Source organism: Gopherus flavomarginatus, chromosome 12 (genome assembly GCF_025201925.1).
Source record: "Gopherus flavomarginatus isolate rGopFla2 chromosome 12, rGopFla2.mat.asm, whole genome shotgun sequence".
Classification (NCBI taxonomy): domain Eukaryota; kingdom Metazoa; phylum Chordata; order Testudines; family Testudinidae; genus Gopherus; species Gopherus flavomarginatus.
Genome location: NC_066628.1, coordinates 26523843 through 26544153, shown reverse-complemented (window position 1 = coordinate 26544153; position 20311 = coordinate 26523843). Strand labels below are relative to the sequence as shown.

Genomic DNA, 20311 nt, shown 5'->3' with positions numbered 1-20311 from the left:
TGCCAAAAATATTTTGACCTAAGAAAGAGGAGGTGGCTGCTGTGTTTGCAGCTCGCACCCTATAAAAGCCCCTGGGACCAGTCTGTCTTGTCCTTTCGCAGAAAGCTCTAAGGAAAGAGTGAAAGGGACTCGGGTTTGAAGGGAGGGGGAGCCCACTGTGCATTCCACACATCCCACAGCATTCCTGCTGCAGCTAGCACTCATTTCCAGGAGGACAGCAGGACTTCTAAATCTACTTTTCGAGGCATCTATACATTTTCAGTCTCCAATTTATCACTGGAGTTTCATGCAGCAATAAGAAAGGAATTTCTATTTCTATTTTAGAATATTGACCAGCTTCCAGCCTGCATACTATCCATCTGGTATCCCAAAAGAGGTAAGATCCTGATTTGCTAATTCCCAGGGGATGGTGAGTGACCCTCTAGGGTGGGATTTCTATATAGCTCAATAGGCAGTCATTGTATCCCCTAATATCTATGCCCATTGTGTAAATGCACTGTATATTGTTCCTGGGCTCTGTTGCCCATGACAGGCAAGTCTCCAAAGTGGCTGGACTTAAAGCCACTCACCACTAATGCTGGGCTGGCCAGTGCCCTCTCTGAGATACCTCTCCTGAATACACACATCACAACGTAATTGTACACAGAGAGCTCCGACAGTCCAGCTCATAGGTCCCTAATAAACTAGGACAGAGTGGCCCAAAAGAGGAGACCCAACAGGGGACAGAATCTAATTACTTGTCCACAGAATAAATCTATTCTTTTAATGAGCATGTATCCAGAATTTGCTTTTCCCCCACACCCCAAACATCACTGACAATAATTGTGCCCCATCTGAAAGAGACACACATTTCTCTGGTAAATGCTAATCAAGTTTTCATCTCTTACTGCACAGAGTAGCTTAGAGAGTGGCCCTTAGATGCTATATGTGTGAAAATAACTGCAGAAGAGGGTTTCAGGCAGCATTTAAGGCAACTGGTGGTCCTTTCACACTGTCTCCTTGACCAGTCTGACAGTGCCACTAATGCATGTATAGTTTTTTAGTGGGGGTGCTGAGTGCCACGGAACCAAACTGTAAACCCTGTATATGATGGAAACCACTTCAAGCCAGGGGGTGCTGCAGGACCCCCTGCACCTGTAGTTCCAGCGCCTATGCGATAGCCTAACATTGATCCCAGGAAAAATCAAGGAAAAGCTGGTGTGGAAGGCAGTCAGTAAAGCAATATAATTAATTAATTAAGATTCATTAATTCTGATCAATATGATCTCATAGAAAATAGATCTTCCTAAACAAACTTGTGATTTTTGTAGGTGTTCATGAATTTGATTGATAAAAGTAACTCTGTTCACATAATAGACTTCAGTAAGGTATTTGGATTAGTTCCACATGACATTCTAATAAAACAAAAAAAGTTTGTTTTATCAGCGTAGCTCATATGAAATAAAAACTAGTTAATTGATAGATCTCAAGAAGTGATTGTAAATGTAGGATCATTATCCACTGGCAGATTTCTAATGGAGGCTCAGGGGGACCTGATTTGGGCCCGATGTCATTCAATCTCTTTATCAATGCTCAAGTTTGCAGATGACACTAAAATTGGTGAAGTGGTAAATGACAATGAGGACAGTTCAGTTATAGAGACTAAACTGGATCACTTGTAAAGCTTAGCTCATTTGATCAACTTGTGTTTTAATATAGCCAAATACAAAATCAAATAAAAAGAAGGGAGATCATACTTATAAGATGGGGAATGGAATCCTGAATGAAAAGCTTAAATTATATCAAAACCAGTATCTTTATTATTCAATGCAAGAAAATTCTGTATCAAAAGCACTGACAATAGCAGCTTCTATCTTGTCCCTCTCCCCACACTCACTTTGCAGTGCCTCCAACAACCCTTTCATTGTAACCATAACACACAGGGTATGGCTACACTTGCAGCTGTACAGCGCTGGGAGTTAAACCTGTCTTTGTACAGCTGTGTAGGGAAAGCGCTGCAGTCTGTCCACACTGACAGCTACCAGCGCACTGTCGTGGCCACATTTGCAGCATCTGCAGCGGCATTGGGAGCGGTGCATTATGGGCAGCTATCCTAGCGTTCAAGTGGCTGCAACGTGCTTTTCAAAAGGGGTGGGGTGGGGTGGAGTGTGACAGGGAGCGTGGGGGAGAGAGAGAGTGGATTTTTGGAGCCGACACTGTGTCAGCAGCTGCCTTGCAAGTTTTGACTCCCTCCTCGACTCCTCTCTCACTCACTGAAAGCAAACAGAAACTGTTTTTTTCCTCACAGACCACATAAGCAGCCACACTGAAATGGACCCCTCCCTCCTGCCCGCTGAGCTGCTTCTCTCCTCAAGCTCCCTTGCTCCCCCGCTCTTCAAGCAAACACTAGCTGTGGGGGTTCCAAAGGGAGCCCCCTTGCCTGCCTCTGCTCATTCACAGCAAACAGTAGCTGTGTTTGTTTTTTTTTGATAAGCAGCTCCGGGAGCCCTGAGTTCACAACAAAACAAACAGAGGCATCACAACAAAACAAAGAGAGTAATCTTTATTTAAAAGGACTCTGGGAAGCTTCCGGAGGTCAGTTACAGCGTACTAAGCTTATTCCCTGTTTACACACTGGCACCCCAGCCCTGCAGCAGCAGCGCTATACTCTTTATTCCTCTAGTGGAGGTGGAGTACAAGCAGCGCTGTAGCCAGGGAGATACAGCACTGTATGTGCCTTGTCAGTGAGGACGGGGAGTGAGTTACAGTGCTATAAAGCCACCAACAGTGCTGTAACTCTGAAGTGTAGCCAAGGCCACAGTCTAATATGTACTCAGGAAAGAGGACCTAACAGGGCTTTCAAAATTCCTGGTGTGTTTTTGGGTCTTCCTGGTCCCTCATGTGTGTGCTAACAGAGGTCCAAAATTAGTCTGCATCTAAATGGCTGAGAAAGTCTCTCACCCAGATCTCAGGAGGGGCAGTTGGGAGTGACATGGCCAGTTAAACAAGTGTAAGAAACTGACATGGCAGAGTATTCTAAATGAACAGCATGTGAATCAATGTCACACATTTTCTCCTCACCACAGCTCACTGCTGAGCTGCCCTAGATAAACCACAGCCATGTCGTCGGATGCTGAGATGGCCGTTTTTGGGGCAGCAGCTCCTTTCCTCCGAAAGACAGAGAAGGAGAGAATTGAAGACCAGAATAAGCCTTTTGATGCTAAGAATTCGGTCTTTGTGGTGCATCCCAAGGAATCCTATGTGAAAAGCGTAATCCAGAGCAGGGAAGGTGGGAAGGTCACAGTCAAGTCTGAAAAAGGAGAAGTGAGTAAAAACAAGGAGTAAGGAACAGCATTTTGTTCCTCCTCTGTTCTTAGCTAATAGAAATGGGTGTCTTCTTTCCCTCCAGACTTTGACTGTTAAGGAAGATCAAGTCTTCTCCATGAACCCTCCCAAATATGATAAAATCGAGGACATGGCGATGATGACCCATCTCCATGAACCTGGTGTCCTATATAACCTCAAAGAGCGTTATGCAGCCTGGATGATCTATGTAAGTAAAGGTCGAAGTCTTTTCTGGATTTCCAAACTAACAGCTACACTAAATCATGTGGAAGCCAACCATGCTATCTCCCTTTCTTTCAGACCTACTCGGGTCTCTTCTGTGTCACTGTCAACCCCTACAAGTGGCTGCCTGTGTACAACCCAGAAGTTGTGGCTGCCTACAGGGGCAAAAAGCGCCAAGAGGCCCCTCCCCACATCTTCTCCATCTCTGACAATGCCTATCAGTTCATGTTAACTGGTGAGTGGCTCAACTCCTGAAAAGTGATTATAGAGTGAAAATTTCATATGAGGAAACACAATCTTCTTTCCAGGAAAAAAAATGACATGCAGTTGACGACACTAAAACACATTCAGAACTAGCAATGTGCAAGCACAAATTCATCGAAAAACAAACTGAACTTGACCCAAATAATAGCCTAGCTTTCAGAGAACCCAAAGCAAACCTTTTTGGAAGTTCACAAGCATGTGGTTAATGGAAAAAATACAGAACGTCCATATCTGCTTCTGCACATTCTGGCTCTAGCTGGGCCCAAAGAAGAACTGTCAAAAATCAGGACACTCTTACTCTCAGGAAGCCTGATTCTTCCTGACTTTGCATCTTACTTGTCATTTACACTTGTGCAAAGTGGTGCATCAGAATTCTCCACTCCCTACACCTTGCACAGTAATTCGCACACACTTTGCACTCTTCTTGCACTGATGCTCTGCAGATGGTTATAAATTGAGGATCAAGTCATTGTTCTGTATAACCCTTTACTGTTCAGAGAGATAAGTAGCTTTATCAGATTTCTGTAAGAGGGAATTCTGTGAAAGGGAAGAGGGTATAAGTATCCTGTGATGGCTCTATTGAGCTGCATGAGCTTATATTTATTATTTACTATGGCTAGGATTTTCAAAGAGGCCTAAAGGAGTTAGATGCCCAATTCGTATGGATTTTTAGTTAGCTGCCTGATGTCCTGAGGCCCCTTTGCAAATCCCAGCACTTATTTGTTTCACTCAGTTTTCAGTGAGTTCAATGTTACTCAGTAACTCTTTTTAAAGTCTCTTTCATTCTGTCTCTTTCACAGATCGGGAGAATCAGTCCATCCTCATCACGTATGTATATTTCCCTGCTCTGGTTTTTGTTGGCTTTGCTGTGCGCTGCAGGAAGAAACTCTTTGGTTATGTGTTCTCTGCCTCTCTGTTTGATTTGCAGCGGAGAATCCGGTGCTGGAAAGACTGTGAACACCAAGCGTGTCATCCAGTACTTTGCAACAATTGCAGTTTCTGGGGAGAAGAAGAAGGAAGAGCCAGGCAAAATGCAAGTGAGTTGGTCACTAGAGATGGGATTAATGTTCCGTTCTGAAACTGCCACGTGGTTTAAAACAACCTTAATTTGATGATAATTGTTACTTTGTAGGGGACCCTTGAAGATCAAATCATCAGTGCCAACCCCCTGCTGGAGGCCTTTGGGAATGCCAAGACCGTGAGGAATGACAACTCCTCTCGTTTTGTAAGTCTTTTTGCCAAAATTGCTCCTAGTCACAAGTGCAATGATGGGCCATATATTTCCCTATCATTAGACTGTGATAATATAAATCTTGGCTGAGTTTTCAAGCCTGCTGAAGGGATCCCCAGGGCAGCTTTGCAAATCCCACTTTTGGAGTCTGCCTCTGAGGGTTTTAAATGAAATGACTTTTTTCCTTTAAAGGGTAAATTCATCAGAATCCACTTTGGTACCACAGGGAAACTGGCTTCTGCTGACATTGAAACATGTAAGGGACCCTCGTTTATGGGTTACAATTCTCCGTCTCTTTCTCTTTCTCATTGTGTTTTCTTGTCACTAATTGTACTTCATCTGCCTTGCCAGATCTGCTGGAGAAATCTAGAGTCACTTTCCAGCTCAAGGCGGAAAGAAGCTACCACATATTTTATCAGATCATGTCCAACAAGAAGCCAGAACTAATTGGTAAGAAATATTTTCACTCTTTTGGCAGAACTCGTCACTGAGTAACGCCAACTGATGAGCTTTGTTACATGGGCAATTATGGGCATGTCTGCACTGCATTGTAAACCCAGGCTCAGACTCAGGTTTGAGCCCAACCCCTCCTCTACAGTTCACACTCAAATCTATCTGACTCGGGTCACTAAGTCCTAGGACCCATGTGGCATGGGAAGTCCAATCCCAAATCCTGTTTTGAGGTGGGTCCAAACTCTGTCATTTCGCAGTGTGGACACAGGATAAGTCTGGATCCCCAGAAGCAGAAAGTCTGATTGGAGTCTGCGAGCAGCATGGACACATCAGCATGGTTCTGAGAATCAGGTCCTTCAATTGTAAACCTGGGTTTACTATGCAGCATGATGCACATGCGTAAGCTTGGAAACACTGAGTCTGTATGCATGGGGCCCACCGACCTGGGTTTGCAATGGAATGTTGACATACCCTTAAAGCCCTATGTTACCCTGAGGCAATGTCTGGAATAAATACGTGACCAAAGACCACACTGCAGCAGGTAAAAATTGGGATCTATTCTTGTTTTCAGAGATGCTTCTGATTACCACCAACCCATATGACTTCCCATTTGTGAGTCAAGGTGAGATCACTGTAGCCAGCATCGATGATCAGGAGGAACTCATAGCCACAGATGTGAGTAACACCCATAAATTAGCACACGGACAATTAACTCTATCAGAGAAGGAGTAAAACGTCTGAGTGCTTTAAGAGCTGAAATCCCATTTTAAGTCAATGGGGCTTTGGCTCCTAAATCACTTAAGTGGTAGATCTTTCCTTTACTGATTCTGTCGACAGAGCGCCATTGACATTCTGGGCTTCAGTTCTGATGAAAAAATGGCCATATACAAGCTGACGGGGGCAGTCATGCACTATGGGAACATGAAATTCAAGCAGAAGCAGCGTGAGGAACAGGCGGAGCCGGATGGCACAGAAGGTAGTAGCAGAATCTGAGCTAAACGCTCAATAATACAAGCAAAAACTGAAGCCTAAATCATCACTTGTGCTGATCTGAGTGTTGGCACAATTTAACTCATGGGGGAGGTGGCTGTAAGAGTTGATCTAAGTTATATCATACCTACTATAACATACCTACTCCACATGGTGTAAATGACACATAAGGTGTAATCTTAAAAATGGCCATCTTTGTAAAGCAGCTTAGCTTTGCACATGAAAAGGGCCATGTAGGTGTTTTATTGCCAAACCAGCTCGTTTATTGTGCTATGAGATGAGACAGGCAATGAGGAAGTGATGGCAGAAGAGGGCCAGGAGTGGGTATTTATACTAGTTAAACATCATGAAGTTCCATTGTGTCCCAGAAGGCATGCACAGCTCCTGCCTATGTTCATTCTGTGGAGACAATTTGGGCCATAGTTTGAAACCGAAGAGAGACTTTCTCATTTGTTTCTAGGATAAATGCTGCACTGAAATACATCCCTTTGTAATCCTGTTGAAGTCAGTGGGATTGCACAGCATGGTATATGGCCACTAACCTGAGTCCTTTATTCTGATCATTCAGAAATCAGAATCTCTAGATAGGCTGCACAGTAAAGTGGCAAAGAAAGAACTTCAAAGCCATCTTTCCATTCTGTTTGTTCATCTGCTTCTTTCTCCTTTAACATTTTTTATTCAGACCATACGGGATTTTTTTTTGACAAATTCTTTCAATCACTTGATGTACAGACCCTCTGAATCAAATGCAAAACATTTCAGTAAGAAATCAAGAAATAAAGGAAGCTCTAAACTCCATAATTACTGGAGTTATTAATAGATGTAGTAGCTGGTGAAACACAAACAGATCTCATTGCTTTTTTCTAGTCATTATAAAAGATACCAAAGTCTATCTTTGAGCTACTAGTTCATTCCTCTCACTCTTTGTTTAGTGGCTGACAAAGCAGCCTACCTGATGGGTCTGAACTCAGCTGATCTGCTCAAAGCGCTGTGTTACCCCCGAGTCAAGGTTGGGAATGAATATGTGACCAAAGGTCAAACTGTGCAGCAGGTAACGATTGGTGACCTAGAACTCCTGGTTTGAATTAACACACCCAGGTTTCTTCCTCTGCTTTGTATGGTAACACCAGTCCTTCTCCCACTGGTTTAGGTGCACAATTCGGTGGGTGCTCTGGCAAAGGCAGTCTTTGAGAAAATGTTCCTGTGGATGGTTATTCGTATCAACCAGCAGCTGGATACCAAGCAGCCCAGACAGTACTTCATTGGTGTCCTGGACATTGCTGGCTTTGAGATCTTTGATGTAAGGAGCAGAGATTTTACAGCAGGTTCTTAGAAGGGATGCTCAGGGGGTTCTGAGAACTTTGAGGGCTATTTTTAAACAATTTTTTTATTTAAATAAGTTCCTGGAAAAGCCTGACTTTTCTGCAGAAACAGGTGTCTCTTGATCTTCCCTCACAGTAGTATAGCCCCCCCAATGATTTCATTTTTGGATAGATTTTGTGCGGTACATGCAGAAATGGCAACTACACTGAAAGTGCCTTCAAATTGTTAACAGGTAGTGCCTAACAGCAAAGAAATTATCCTGCACCTAACACAAATTATTGTAGGTGTTCATGGCACCTAGAAGACAGCTCACTAACTCCCAGGCAGGCTTGCAGCTGAGTATCTGGAAATGTCTGAGTAGGCCAGAGGGCTGAGAGCTCAGAAGAAGCTGGGAAGGCCAAGATCCTAATATCTGATCAGGACCAAGAGCTTAAAAATGCCCAAGTAGGCCTGGGCCCCAGAGTACAAAAATAGCTAGACAAGCTTGGGCTGTACACTGCAGAAATGTCTATGCAGAGATGAGGGTCGAATCCCAAAACATCTCCCTAGTTTTAGGGATGAGAACTCAGAATCCCATTGAAGCCAGGTTAGTTACACAGACACGATGAGTTGAAAGAAGAGTCATTGTTAGGTATATCAGGTGTGCACAGAATTTTACAAATAGATATCTTCTTTTTGCCTTTGTGTAGTTCAACAGCCTGGAGCAGCTATGCATCAACTTCACCAATGAAAAACTGCAACAGTTTTTCAACCACCACATGTTTGTGCTGGAGCAGGAAGAGTACAAGAAGGAAGGAATCGAATGGGAGTTCATTGACTTTGGGATGGACTTGGCTGCCTGCATTGAGCTCATTGAGAAGGTTCTTATGCTTTATGAGCTCAAGGGTTCTTTAGCTTCTAAAGGATTTTGCTATACTTAAGATAATTAATAAATGCATGCTCAAGTGCATGTAAATGATTTACAATTCTCTGAATAATTAAATACATATACTGGACATTGGTTGTGAAAAGGTCTCAATCCATAACTTTGGGATAGGGTCACAAGGCAGCCACACGTAACTCTATGGCAACAGTCCCTGTCCCTGCTCACTTCCACAAAGAAGAGGACAGTGTAAGTTTTAGAACCTCTTTTCAGTTACTGAGACACAGTCACTATTTGAAGGCCATCTAAAGAACTGCATGGCCTCACACCTAGACACAGCAGGTTTAGAATGATTCCTGTTTCATTCACTTTATTTCTCTAGCACACAGAAAATCTGTCTAGCACATTCAAGGTGATTTAACATGAGCTACATCTTTATTATTTTCAAATCTATAAACAGATACCATAGGTAGGTTAGCCTGATTTCATCTTGTTGAAGGCATGTTCCCTGACACAATAGCCCTCCTGAACACAACCAAGGGATGCTCACATTGTCTAGGAGGCTGATTTGTAATATCTCTGTTTCCCCTCTTCTGTTGCTGTGTCTTTCAGCCAATGGGTATTTTCTCCATCCTGGAAGAGGAGTGCATGTTCCCCAAGGCAACTGATGTGTCTTTCAAAAACAAGCTCTATGACCAGCATCTTGGCAAGTCCAACAACTTCCAGAAGCCCAAGCCTGCCAAAGGAAAGGCTGAGGCCCACTTCGCCCTGGTGCACTATGCTGGCACTGTGGACTACAACATCACTGGCTGGCTCGAGAAGAACAAGGATCCCCTGAATGAAACTGTCATTGGGCTGTACCAGAAATCGTCACTGAAAACACTGGCTTTGCTCTTTGCTGCGTATGGTGGAGATGCAGGTAATTTCTGTGAAATCAGTATTTTCTTTGGCACACAGCAGGTAGCTCCTATAGAATTAAAAATTATGCAAAATGTTCATCTTCATGAGATCCTTACATTTTAATTGCATTCTTTTCTTGTATTATTCAGAGAGTGGTGGCGGTGGCAAGAAGGGAGGCAAGAAGAAGGGTTCTTCTTTCCAGACCGTCTCTGCTCTTTTCAGGGTACAGTACAGTGGTCACTATAAATCTCTTTTCTATGTGAAGGAGGAAAGAAGACCCCCTTTAATTTTGCAAAGCCTGGTTTCCAGTTAGTTCTGACATGCACAAGCCTCCTTGCTCATAAAGAGCAAAGGGCTGAAGTAAAGAGCAAAGGGCTCAATCAAACAAAACTTCCAGGCAGGTCACTACGAGTTTTGCCTAATTAACAACATGAGTATCAGGGCCAGAGTCACTGTCTCCTCTGGATGATGTCAGAGTCACTGTCTCCTCTGGATGATGTCAAAAATGATATAAAACAAAATCATCCTCTGATATGGGGCTTAACGTGTTCCTTCCTTCTACTTACCCTTTCAGAAGAGATTGATTCAGGGCCATAAACTGTGCAGCTTCCGCCCTCACCCCCCACATGTTGCAATGGGGTTGGGTCTGTAGGTGCCCTTCATGTCTCTGATTATAACTGAAGAGATGACAAAGTTACAAGTGTGTCACATGTGTCTTACTTCCCTTCTGCCTCTCACCCCCTTCCTTTCTCATCCTCTTAAGCAGGGGTGGCCAACCTGAGCCTGAGAAGGAGCCAGAATTTACTAATGTACATTGCCAAAGAGCCACAGACATACGTCAGTAGCCCCTCATCCCGCTCCCAGCGCCTCCCATCCACCAGCAGCTTCACTGATCAGCGTCTCCCGCTCCCTCCCCGCATCTCCTGATCATCGGTTTTGTAGCGTGCAGGAGGCTCTGGGGGGAGGAGCGAGGGCACTGCAGGCTCAGGGGAGGGGGCAGGAAGGGGTGGAGGGGGACAGGGCCTGTGGCAGAGCCAGGGGATGAGCAGTGAGCACCCCATGGCACATTGGAAAGTTGGCGCCTGTAGCTCCAGCCCCAGAGTTGGTGCCTATATAAGAAGCCGCAAATTAACTTCTGAAGAGCCGCATGTGGTTCCAGAGCCACAGGTTGGCCACCCTTGCTCTTAAGCATCCTGATTCTCTCCTGTCTGACACCTTGAGTGTCATTTTCACTGGTGCAAAGAAGTGCAAACGGTGTACAACGCTCCCAAATCAGAATTCCTCCCTCCGTCTGTCCCATGAGTGGCAATGCCCGACAACCACCTCACACTCACTTTGTTCAGGTGTCAATGACTAGACAAGGTGGAGGGCATGGAGAGTCTGCATTCAGGCCTGTGTTTTATCGTGACATACAGTCCATTACATTTTAAGTTTAGAATAAACTTCTGATGTTTGTCCCAGATTTTTGAAAGATGCCTTATGTTTCAGCAACTCCAATGGCTCTTCTGCCAGTCATAATGGCCATTTCTCATAGGCTCAATGGTACTATTTGTAATTATTTAATTTCAATTTATTAACAAGTTTCAAAATTACAAGAAGGAGGGAGGCACAGGTTAGAATGGCTCCAGCTGGTAAGACCTGACAGCTCATTTGTCTGAATTTCAAACACTGGTCAACAGTTTGCTACAAATCATGATCCCATTATAAACATTTCACTGTATCTATCCATGAATAGATCTGCAGACATCTGCATAGGAGTAATATGGGTTAACCTAAACCTTTGCTTATGGTTTCACAGGAGAATTTAAACAAGCTGATGACCAATCTGAGAAGCACTCATCCTCACTTTGTGCGATGCATCATTCCCAATGAAACCAAGACACCCGGTAAGAAGTGTCAGTGTACAGAGAACTCAGTGAGATGCAGCCATTCCTTCTGGGCTGCACAATAAGGTAGTAATTCATGCTGTGATTTGTTAAGGTGCCATGGAACATGAACTCGTACTACATCAGCTAAGGTGTAACGGCGTGCTGGAAGGGATCAGAATTTGCAGGAAAGGATTCCCCAGCAGAATCATTTATGCAGACTTTAAACAGAGGTCAGAGTCCTCCAATCCCTGTTCCATTCGCTGTCTGTTGAGTAGCTTGCATTTTCTAAATGCTTTAACTATTGCAGTCACTCCAGTGCCCAGCACATGCTGTGTGTATAGAAGAAATTGAGGACCAAACGGTTGTAGTCCAAAAAGCAGCAAAAATGCCACACTTTTCCTATGCAGGGGGAGGGGAAGGGGTGGGTGAGCAGTGGAGTGGCCATGCCAGGTGACTATGTAGCCCTTTAAATACCATAAAGCTGAGTTTCATGATGGGTCTGTTTGTGGGACCTCAGAATAGGTGCTTCATGGGAGGAGAAAGGCAGAGACATGGCCAGTGTGGTCAGAATTGTGAGCAATGTGAGCTTTTTCATATTTTGTTTTCTCCCACAGATATAGGATTTTAAATGCAAGCGCTGTTCCAGAGGGACAGTTCATGGACAGCAAGAAGGCTTCTGAGAAACTACTTGGGTCCATTGATATTGATCAGACTCAGTATAAATTTGGTCACACCAAGGTACAAACTCTCTTTGATTCAAGCACCGTCTATTTGTATTCTGTTCAGAATGAAAGAGATTGTCTGTAACATTCTCTTCCTCAAGGTGTTCTTCAAAGCAGGACTTCTGGGTCTTCTAGAGGAGATGAGAGATGATAAACTGGCACAGCTTATCACTCGCACACAAGCCATGTGTCGTGGCTTCCTGATGAGAGTGGAGTTCAAGAAAATGATGGAAAGAAGGTAGCAACGTACTGTATGTCTGCTAGGTCACCCACAGAGGTGAAATGAACAAAATTACAGGATGGACTCAGTCTAACTTAGATCTCATTAATCCACTGTATCAAGGTGTGAGCGCTTGGGAATAGAGCTGGGTGAAAATTTTCAGACAAATAGTTCTTTTGCTGAAAAATGCAGTTTTAGGTCAACCAAAACCATTAATGAATTTGCTTGTTGTTTAGGCCCAAGAAAATGTCCAATTAAGATTCACAAGGGGACTTAGGTGTCATCCACAAAACAACCAGAGGAGGAGCCCCAGAATACCTGTCAGTAGTTTTGGTTGAACATTAGTTTTGGTTCAACCCAAACTGATTTTCTTTATTTTTCGAAACTGCCAGTGAACCAACAAATCAATTATTTGCCCAGCTCTATCTGGGAGTGCAAATCGATATAACTGGTATACCAAGGAGCAAGAAGAAGGTGCAATAAAGTGTGTGTTACACTAGCGGTGGCCAGCTTTAACTTACACCTTCCAGTTGGGTACTTTTATGCTAAATCCTCAACCTGTGAGTTACACCAATTCAGAGTCCCTTAGACTTCAAAACACTCATCAGAGGGAGTGGGTCAGTTACAGATGTGATGTGTAAAGAGGGAATGAAAGTTTATCCCAGTTTGTGAGTGTGAGTCTACAGAGAACAGACATTAGTTCAACATGCACATTAAGGAGATCGACAGTGGAGTTTTACTGCCCCTAGACTTACTATGGCTCAAGCAGGTCCAAAGTTGTAACCCTTAGAGTAGTACTTTTTCATGTGAGTGGCCCCAGTGCTACTCACAGTTAGTAACATTGCAGTATCATTGACCATATACTCTGATTACATTGTAGAGAGTCACTCTTTTGTATCCAATACAACGTTCGCTCATTCATGAATGTCAAGCACTGGCCCTGGATGAAGCTGTACTTCAAGATCAAGCCCTTGCTGAAGAGCGCTGAAGCTGAGAAGGAGATGGCTAACATGAAGGAAGAGTTTGAGAAAACGAAGGAAGAGCTTGCTAAGTCTGAGGCAAAAAGGAAAGAACTGGAGGAAAAAATGGTGACTCTGCTGCAAGAGAAAAATGACCTGCAGCTCCAAGTGCAGTCTGTAAGTATCACCAGTGCATTCGACCGTAATTGCACAGTAGAAAGGTCCAAGCTGAAAGTTCCAAATGCAACTTTCCCATGAAGCATCCCATTAATAGCACTGGAATCAGTATTTGGCCAAGATAAAATATTCCCAGTGTTTAAATACAAAGTATAGGTGTATAAAGAAATAACAATATTCCCAGCCACGTATGACAGGTCATGCCCTAAAACAAGGTGAAAGCAAGCAAATTTGGAGAAGCAAAGTTATGCTCTTTAAATACTCCTACCTCACCCATGGGAACTTACCATGACAATGACAATGTATTCACGAGCCCTGATGAATTTACACATCTGCTGTACCCTTTAAAGGTATTATGCCACCAATGTTGCCATCCTAGGCTGGATTAAGGCAATCTGGGGCCTCACATGCACTATGACAAGGGGCCCTCTGTGGCTCCACCTGCACAGCCCAGCCCTCTGATGTGGTCCCCTGAGCCCTCCAACACACACAGTTGAAATGGCAGTGGCAGCAGGGCTCCTCACTTCCCAGAGAAGCAGTGGCCACAGTACAAGGACCTCTTTTCCCAGAAGAAGAGGCAGAAAGGACCTCTTCTCCTCTGGAGCAGCAGTGTCGGATGTAGGGTTCCCTCTCTCACTCCACAGAAGTAGAGGTGGCAGCACCCTGAGTACTTGCTTTATGAGCCAGGGTGTGCGCAAAGGGGGGAAAGCAGGGGCATGCCCCCCAGTAATTGGCAGGGGGACAAAACAACTCTGGCGGCCCCAGGGCCATGGAGGGAGAGCGAGCTCCTCGGTCCCCAGGGTGGAGTGGGGACCTGCTAGGGTGACCAGATGTCCCGATTTTATAGGGACAGTCCCGATTTTGGGTCTTGTTCTTATATAGGCTCCAATTACCCCCCACCCCTGTCCCGATTTTTCACACTTGTTGTCTGGTCACCCTAGGACCTGCCCTCTGAGTTTCATAGTGGAGGGCTGCTCGCAATGCAGAGCTCTTTGCTGCAGCACTGGGCAACCAGATCCCCTCTTTCAGGAGCCGGTGTTTTCTGGAGCTCACTCACCCCGCCCCCTTCTCTGCCTCCACCAATTAGCACTGAGATGATACAGAGTGACAATTCTCTTAACCAATAGTAGTGCGGCAGTGAGCAGAGCCTCTTGGGGTGGGCAGGCAAGGAAAGGGATCGGTCGAGGGGAGTGCACAGGGCCCCTGGACAGTGGTGGTGGGAGTACAGGCTGGGTAGGAGGGAGGAGCACAGGGTCCCCAGTGCTGCCCTGGGGGGATAGTGAGCTCCTCTGGCCCAGGGCAGTAGGGGGAGCACAGAATGTGCCCCCTAAAGAGGGGGTCAAATTTTTATTCCTGCACACGCCCCTGTCCAGAGTGTCTATCCATGCACCCTTCCACTCTGGCCCCACACAATCCTCTGCTTGGGCGATGTCTGTTGCCCATCAAAGCAGCAAGGCTTGAAGCTCACACCCCAAAGAAATGAATGAGGCCATTCTGCCCTCTCAGAACTATTGTTTTAAGCTGTCTGCAAACTCAGGCAGTTGTCACTGCATCAGTTACACTTGGCTCACATTTTCAAGCTGTTCTTCGTAGCCCCATGCTGTGGTTTTATTGCAGCCACATGACTCCAGAGTTGAAGCCCTACATACAAGCTTATAGTGCCTATGCCTTAGTCTGGCCCTGTGAAAATAATGACTCTTAGAGAAAATTTTGGAGCCTGAGCTACAGGATGTGCATAAAAAGTTAAGGACATTTCAGTTTTTTTCTTTAAAAAAATCACGCAGTAGATGATTTTGCACGGGCTTAACTCCACTATTTCTCAGCCAGGCTTCTGAAGGATTAAGCCTCAATTTGAACACTCAGTTGATGCCAAGGCTAGACCCTGCAAAAAGATCTGCTTCCAGGGTGCTTCACTGACATCAGAGGGCTCTGTGTGGGTGCAGAGTCCAGCTGGGTGGAGTCATATGGAAGACATGGGCTCTATGAGAGTAGATCCATTTGCAGGATCTATCTCCAAATTTGATATTCTCTGTCAAGCCATACTTGAGGTACCTGAGCACTAAAAATATTTGCCAAAAATATGAACAGGTAAGAGATGCTTCATTTATGGACAGATTTTTGAAATATACGTGTTTTTCATTTCTGAGTTGTGTTGAAATTAGAGAAATTTCAGGCCAATTGGTTGTTTTTTTCCAGAACATTTTAAGTGACTGATAATACGAGCTATAAGTGGAAGTGTCGTCAGAACCGTAACTATAAAATACTTATTCTATGCTATAAAAGATGCAGTAAAAATCATTTTGAGACAAACATCAGTAAGAAAAAGAAACCTTTAAAAAAAGATCCTAATAATGGATTCACTGTAGGAATCTGATGGCTTGGCTGATGCTGAAGAAAGATGTGACCAGTTGATCAAAACCAAAATCCAACTTGAAGCTAAAATTAAGGAGCTGACTGAAAGAGCAGAGGATGAGGAGGAGATGAATGCTGAGCTGACAGCCAAAAAGAGGAAACTGGAGGATGAGTGTTCAGAGCTGAAGAAAGACATTGATGACCTTGAGTTAACACTGGCCAAGGTTGAAAAGGAAAAACATGCCACAGAAAACAAGGTATAAGGCAGAATCTCTAACGAACATTCTAAAATATGACACTGTTGGTTCACAAACAATAATGTTTTGTATCCATTTTCTTTAACTATCTCTGTTCAACTCTGTAGGTGAAAAACCTAACCGAGGAGATGGCAGTCCTGGATGAGACCATCGCTAAACTGACAAAGGAAAAGAAAGCTCTCCAGGAGGCCCATCAGCAGACCCTGGATGACCTGCAGGCAGAAGAGGACAAAGTGAACACACTGAGCAAAGCTAAAACCAAGCTGGAGCAGCAAGTGGATGATGTAGGCACAATAACATATGGAGAGAACAAAACCAGTGTGAAGTTAGGCTCTTGTTAGCAGAGAATTTATGGCTTTTTCTGTTTAGCTTGAAGGGTCACTGGAGCAAGAGAAGAAGCTTCGCATGGACCTTGAAAGAGCTAAGAGGAAACTTGAAGGAGATCTGAAGCTGGCCCAGGAATCCACAATGGATTTAGAAAATGATAAGCAGCAGCTGGAGGAAAAACTGAAGAAGTAGGTATGGTTTGCAGGGGGTATCCTGCAGATACATTTTGTTCCAGCACTAACCCTTTTTTCTTTTCCTTTGCGTGTGAAAAGGAAAGACTTTGAAATCAGTCAGTTCCAAAGCAAAATTGAGGATGAACAAGTCCTGGGCATCCAGCTGCAGAAGAAGATCAAAGAGTTACAGGCTAGTCATAAATTCTCTCTCTTCTGCCCTTCAGAACAAGTTCAGTTAAAGGGAAGCCATCTTTCTTAGGCTTGGTCTAAGTTAGGTTGACATAGTCATGTCGGCCAGGGATTTGATAAAACCACATTCCTGACTGACACAGATTTGCCCCACTGTAGTTGCACACCAGCTGTGTTGGTGGAAGAAAGCTTCCATCAATGTAGGCAGATGAAAGGAGGGAGATAGGAGGGACAGTTGTACCAGGGCCCTGAGCTCAGGAGACCCCCCAAAACTTCTTTAACATCTGTGTAAATAAAGTGAAATGGAAAGAGGTGTACCCAGTGAACATGATGTACCAGGGACCCAAAGTTCTCTCAATGGGTCTTTGAATGTAGCTACCCCAGTTCAGGAAGGTGATGTTCCTTTGCCACTGGAACCCCTTTTGTCCGTGTAGGCTGCATCTATTCTACGGTGTTATGCCAGCAGAACTCTGCCAAAAGCCATACTGTTGTTGACTCCAGAATGAAGTCACAGTCTTAGTGTTTCCTGTTGTTCTCTAGGCTCGTATTGAGGAACTGGAGGAGGAGATAGAGGCTGAACGTGCCTCTCGAGCAAAAGCAGAGAAGCAGCGGGGTGATCTCTCCAGGGAACTCGAGGAGATCAGTGAGCGTCTGGAAGAAGCTGGTGGTGCCACAGCAGTTCAGATTGAGATGAACAAGAAGCGTGAGGCAGAATTCCAGAAAATGCGCCGAGACCTTGAAGAGGCCACTCTGCAGCATGAAGCCACAGCTGCCGCCCTCCGGAAGAAGCATGCGGACAGCACAGCAGAGCTTGCAGAGCAAATCGACAACCTGCAACGAGTCAAGCAGAAGCTGGAGAAGGAGAAGAGTGAACTGAAGATGGAGATTGACGACCTGGCTAGTAACATGGAGACTGTCTCCAAAGCCAAGGTACAGAGCTATGTATTGAAAGTGCTATCTTCAGCCTAAGTGTTATTGCAGCTGAAAAGAACAGAGGATTTATATTTAATTATATCAAATTTACATGTAAGCAGGGTTTAAAAGAAGGGTAAGAGCTGTACATGTATTACTATGAGTTAGTGTTTAGTAATTTTGGCATTAATACAATGATAACTAATGGGTACTTTTGGTTTTTAACGTAAGAATCAAATGCAGGGTTGAATAGAGTCTAAGGCTGATGGCCAAGGTTTTGATAGGAAAGAAACTTGAAATCCAAAGGCCTCTACCTTTATTAGTCCAGGTTAGTACCATGTTAGCAGGAAAGACCTTCACAATTATTATTACACTGAAACTTTAATTAAATGATTAAAATTTAAATAATAAAAGAAAAACATTAAAAACTTCTGACAGATGAATTATCTTAACTTCACTCCTTTTAACTTTCCTGTCTTTTTCTCTTCTGCCTTCCCTTCCCTCCCTCTGATCACTGTAAAATGATGAGTTTTGGGAATAATAAATACCCAATAAATCATGATTTAAAATAAAAACCAAGGACTCTACATCTCAACTAACAATCTTTTCCTCAATTTAAAGGGGGGAGGGATAGCTCAGTGGTTTGAGCATTAGCCTACTAAACCTAGGGTTGTGAGTTCAGCCCTTGAGGGGGCTATTTAGGGAAATAGAGCAAAAATCAGTACATGGTCCTGCTAGTGAAGGCAAGGGGCTGGACTTGATAACCTTTCAAGGTCCCTTCCAGTTCTAGGAGATATTTATTTTAAACAAGTGAGATAACATTTGAATGCTTTATGACAATACATTATCACACACTACTACATATCATGGTGCATATCTTCTATAAGTCCTGCAGTCTTAGTGATGTAAGTCCTTACTATAGAACTGTTTTCACTCTTAAATGCTGGCTAGCATTTTGTGGTCCAGGAGAGCTGCAGATCATGTGATCTCAGAATACAACAGAGCCAGTTGTGTAGCCTCTTTCCTTTTGTCCATTTCACATATTGCAGGCAAACCTTGAGAAGATTTGCCGCACTCTGGAAGATCAGCTTAGTGAGATTAAGACAAAGGAAGAGGAGCACCAGCGCCTGATCAATGACCTGAGCACTCAACGAGCTCGTCTACAGACAGAAGCAGGTAAGACGCTTATAAGTGTTTGCTTCAAGGCAGAAATTTGACCAGTCTATGCCTGAGAATTGGGATACTTCTGACAATGGTGAATTTATTTCTCTGTGGCTTAGAATCTACCTGCCATTCTGTGTGATGCCTATAAACATTCTAGATTACCATGTGTCAGATCATTACCAAGTAGAAATTCCTTCTTGATTACTTCATGCTAATAGAATAGAGACTGGAAGATTTTTGTTTTATTTTGAACACATCACCGAATGCATTGCCACTGCTGTTACTGCTAAGAATAATGAGGAGGAGCGCGGAAATGACACACTAATGAAATTTGCAGAGGATACTTATATGGAGAGAGCAGCAAAACCCAGCAAGGATAAATATAATAAAAAGGAACCTAGAGAGATTAGGAAGATGAGTGGGGGAACTCTGAGAAACAGAAACATTGAGAGAGGTCTGGGAGACACACTGGACCCTAGATTTACATTTGCCAACAAATATGACACCAAAGAAGCTCAATGCAGTTTTGTGCTGAATGGGCAAATGCAGCATGTCACAAAATAGGGCGGTTCTAAACACTCTCTATTGAACATTGTGGGGCCATTTTTACCGCAAAGGGTTAATTTGGATGTTCCTTTGCACGTCAGAGCTAGGACTCTACTTTAGGTTTTTTAAAAATAATTTTAGGCTTCAACTTTTTAACGTCAATACATGCAAGGCCTTTGAGTATATCAGATTCTTTTGGCATGACTCTCGTCAAGGAAATAAAAACTTCCTACAATTCATGCAAATTGTCCAGATTCCATAGGCCTTAAAGCACTGCATTCTTTATTCTGCAAGCAGGGAGGGATAAGGAGCAGGGACCAAGGTGGGGTGGCAGGGGCTCCTGGGAGGGTAGAGTAAGCTACCTGCTTGAGGCTTCTAGGAGGGGATGCGTCTAGGGGCTCATGGGCTGGGTAAGTCAGGGTGGTATGGTGAGGGGAACCTTAAAGGGGAAGAGGAGGGTCCGGCTGGAGGGGAAGAGAAGGATCAGGCTGATTGGGGGATGCCTGGGAAGGGAAAAGGGGGGTCAGGGTGATGGGGGAGAGTGGGAGGGTAAGGGGGGGGTCAGGCTGGTGTGGGGTGTTTATCTGAGGAAGAGGAGGGACAGGCTGGCATGTGTGTCCAGGGATTGGAGGTCAGTGGCCGGTGTTTCTGACTCTCGGCGATGGCAATCCCCTTTGAGTCCCATTAAATCTGGCCCGGCTGCCCCTGCTGTCATGACGTGGGTGGGGAGAGAACAGCTGGGCCAGACTTCAGTGAGTGCTATAGTGATCTGGTGCATGGGTTGCAGGCTACCCAGGTTTGGCACTGTAGGCAGATGAACTGGCAGGTCTGGTGCCCTAGACATTGGGTCTCTTCTTAGTGCTCTTCTGAATGCCA

General features: G+C 44.4%; 1 protein-coding gene across 1 annotated transcript in view; it reads left to right on the top strand.

Annotated features, from left to right (window-relative positions):
- The first annotated feature begins 338 nt into the window (after nucleotides 1-338).
- Nucleotides 339-20311, top strand: part of LOC127032615 (myosin-1B-like) — a 29113-nt gene continuing 9140 nt past the window's right edge. Inside the window, exons 1-27 of the mRNA XM_050919902.1 lie at nucleotides 339-376; nucleotides 3066-3303; nucleotides 3389-3532; nucleotides 3625-3781; nucleotides 4611-4638; nucleotides 4739-4870; nucleotides 4942-5035; nucleotides 5234-5297; nucleotides 5393-5491; nucleotides 6066-6169; nucleotides 6332-6470; nucleotides 7417-7535; nucleotides 7635-7784; nucleotides 8497-8667; nucleotides 9282-9588; nucleotides 9719-9792; nucleotides 11368-11455; nucleotides 11550-11667; nucleotides 12052-12175; nucleotides 12261-12397; nucleotides 13260-13515; nucleotides 15882-16124; nucleotides 16232-16408; nucleotides 16494-16639; nucleotides 16724-16814; nucleotides 17354-17743; nucleotides 18775-18901. Coding sequence (XP_050775859.1) covers nucleotides 3100-3303; nucleotides 3389-3532; nucleotides 3625-3781; nucleotides 4611-4638; nucleotides 4739-4870; nucleotides 4942-5035; nucleotides 5234-5297; nucleotides 5393-5491; nucleotides 6066-6169; nucleotides 6332-6470; nucleotides 7417-7535; nucleotides 7635-7784; nucleotides 8497-8667; nucleotides 9282-9588; nucleotides 9719-9792; nucleotides 11368-11455; nucleotides 11550-11667; nucleotides 12052-12175; nucleotides 12261-12397; nucleotides 13260-13515; nucleotides 15882-16124; nucleotides 16232-16408; nucleotides 16494-16639; nucleotides 16724-16814; nucleotides 17354-17743; nucleotides 18775-18901 — 3883 coding nt within the window. The 5' untranslated portion in view covers nucleotides 339-376; nucleotides 3066-3099. The remainder of the gene's footprint in view (nucleotides 377-3065; nucleotides 3304-3388; nucleotides 3533-3624; nucleotides 3782-4610; nucleotides 4639-4738; nucleotides 4871-4941; nucleotides 5036-5233; nucleotides 5298-5392; nucleotides 5492-6065; nucleotides 6170-6331; nucleotides 6471-7416; nucleotides 7536-7634; nucleotides 7785-8496; nucleotides 8668-9281; nucleotides 9589-9718; nucleotides 9793-11367; nucleotides 11456-11549; nucleotides 11668-12051; nucleotides 12176-12260; nucleotides 12398-13259; nucleotides 13516-15881; nucleotides 16125-16231; nucleotides 16409-16493; nucleotides 16640-16723; nucleotides 16815-17353; nucleotides 17744-18774; nucleotides 18902-20311) is intronic.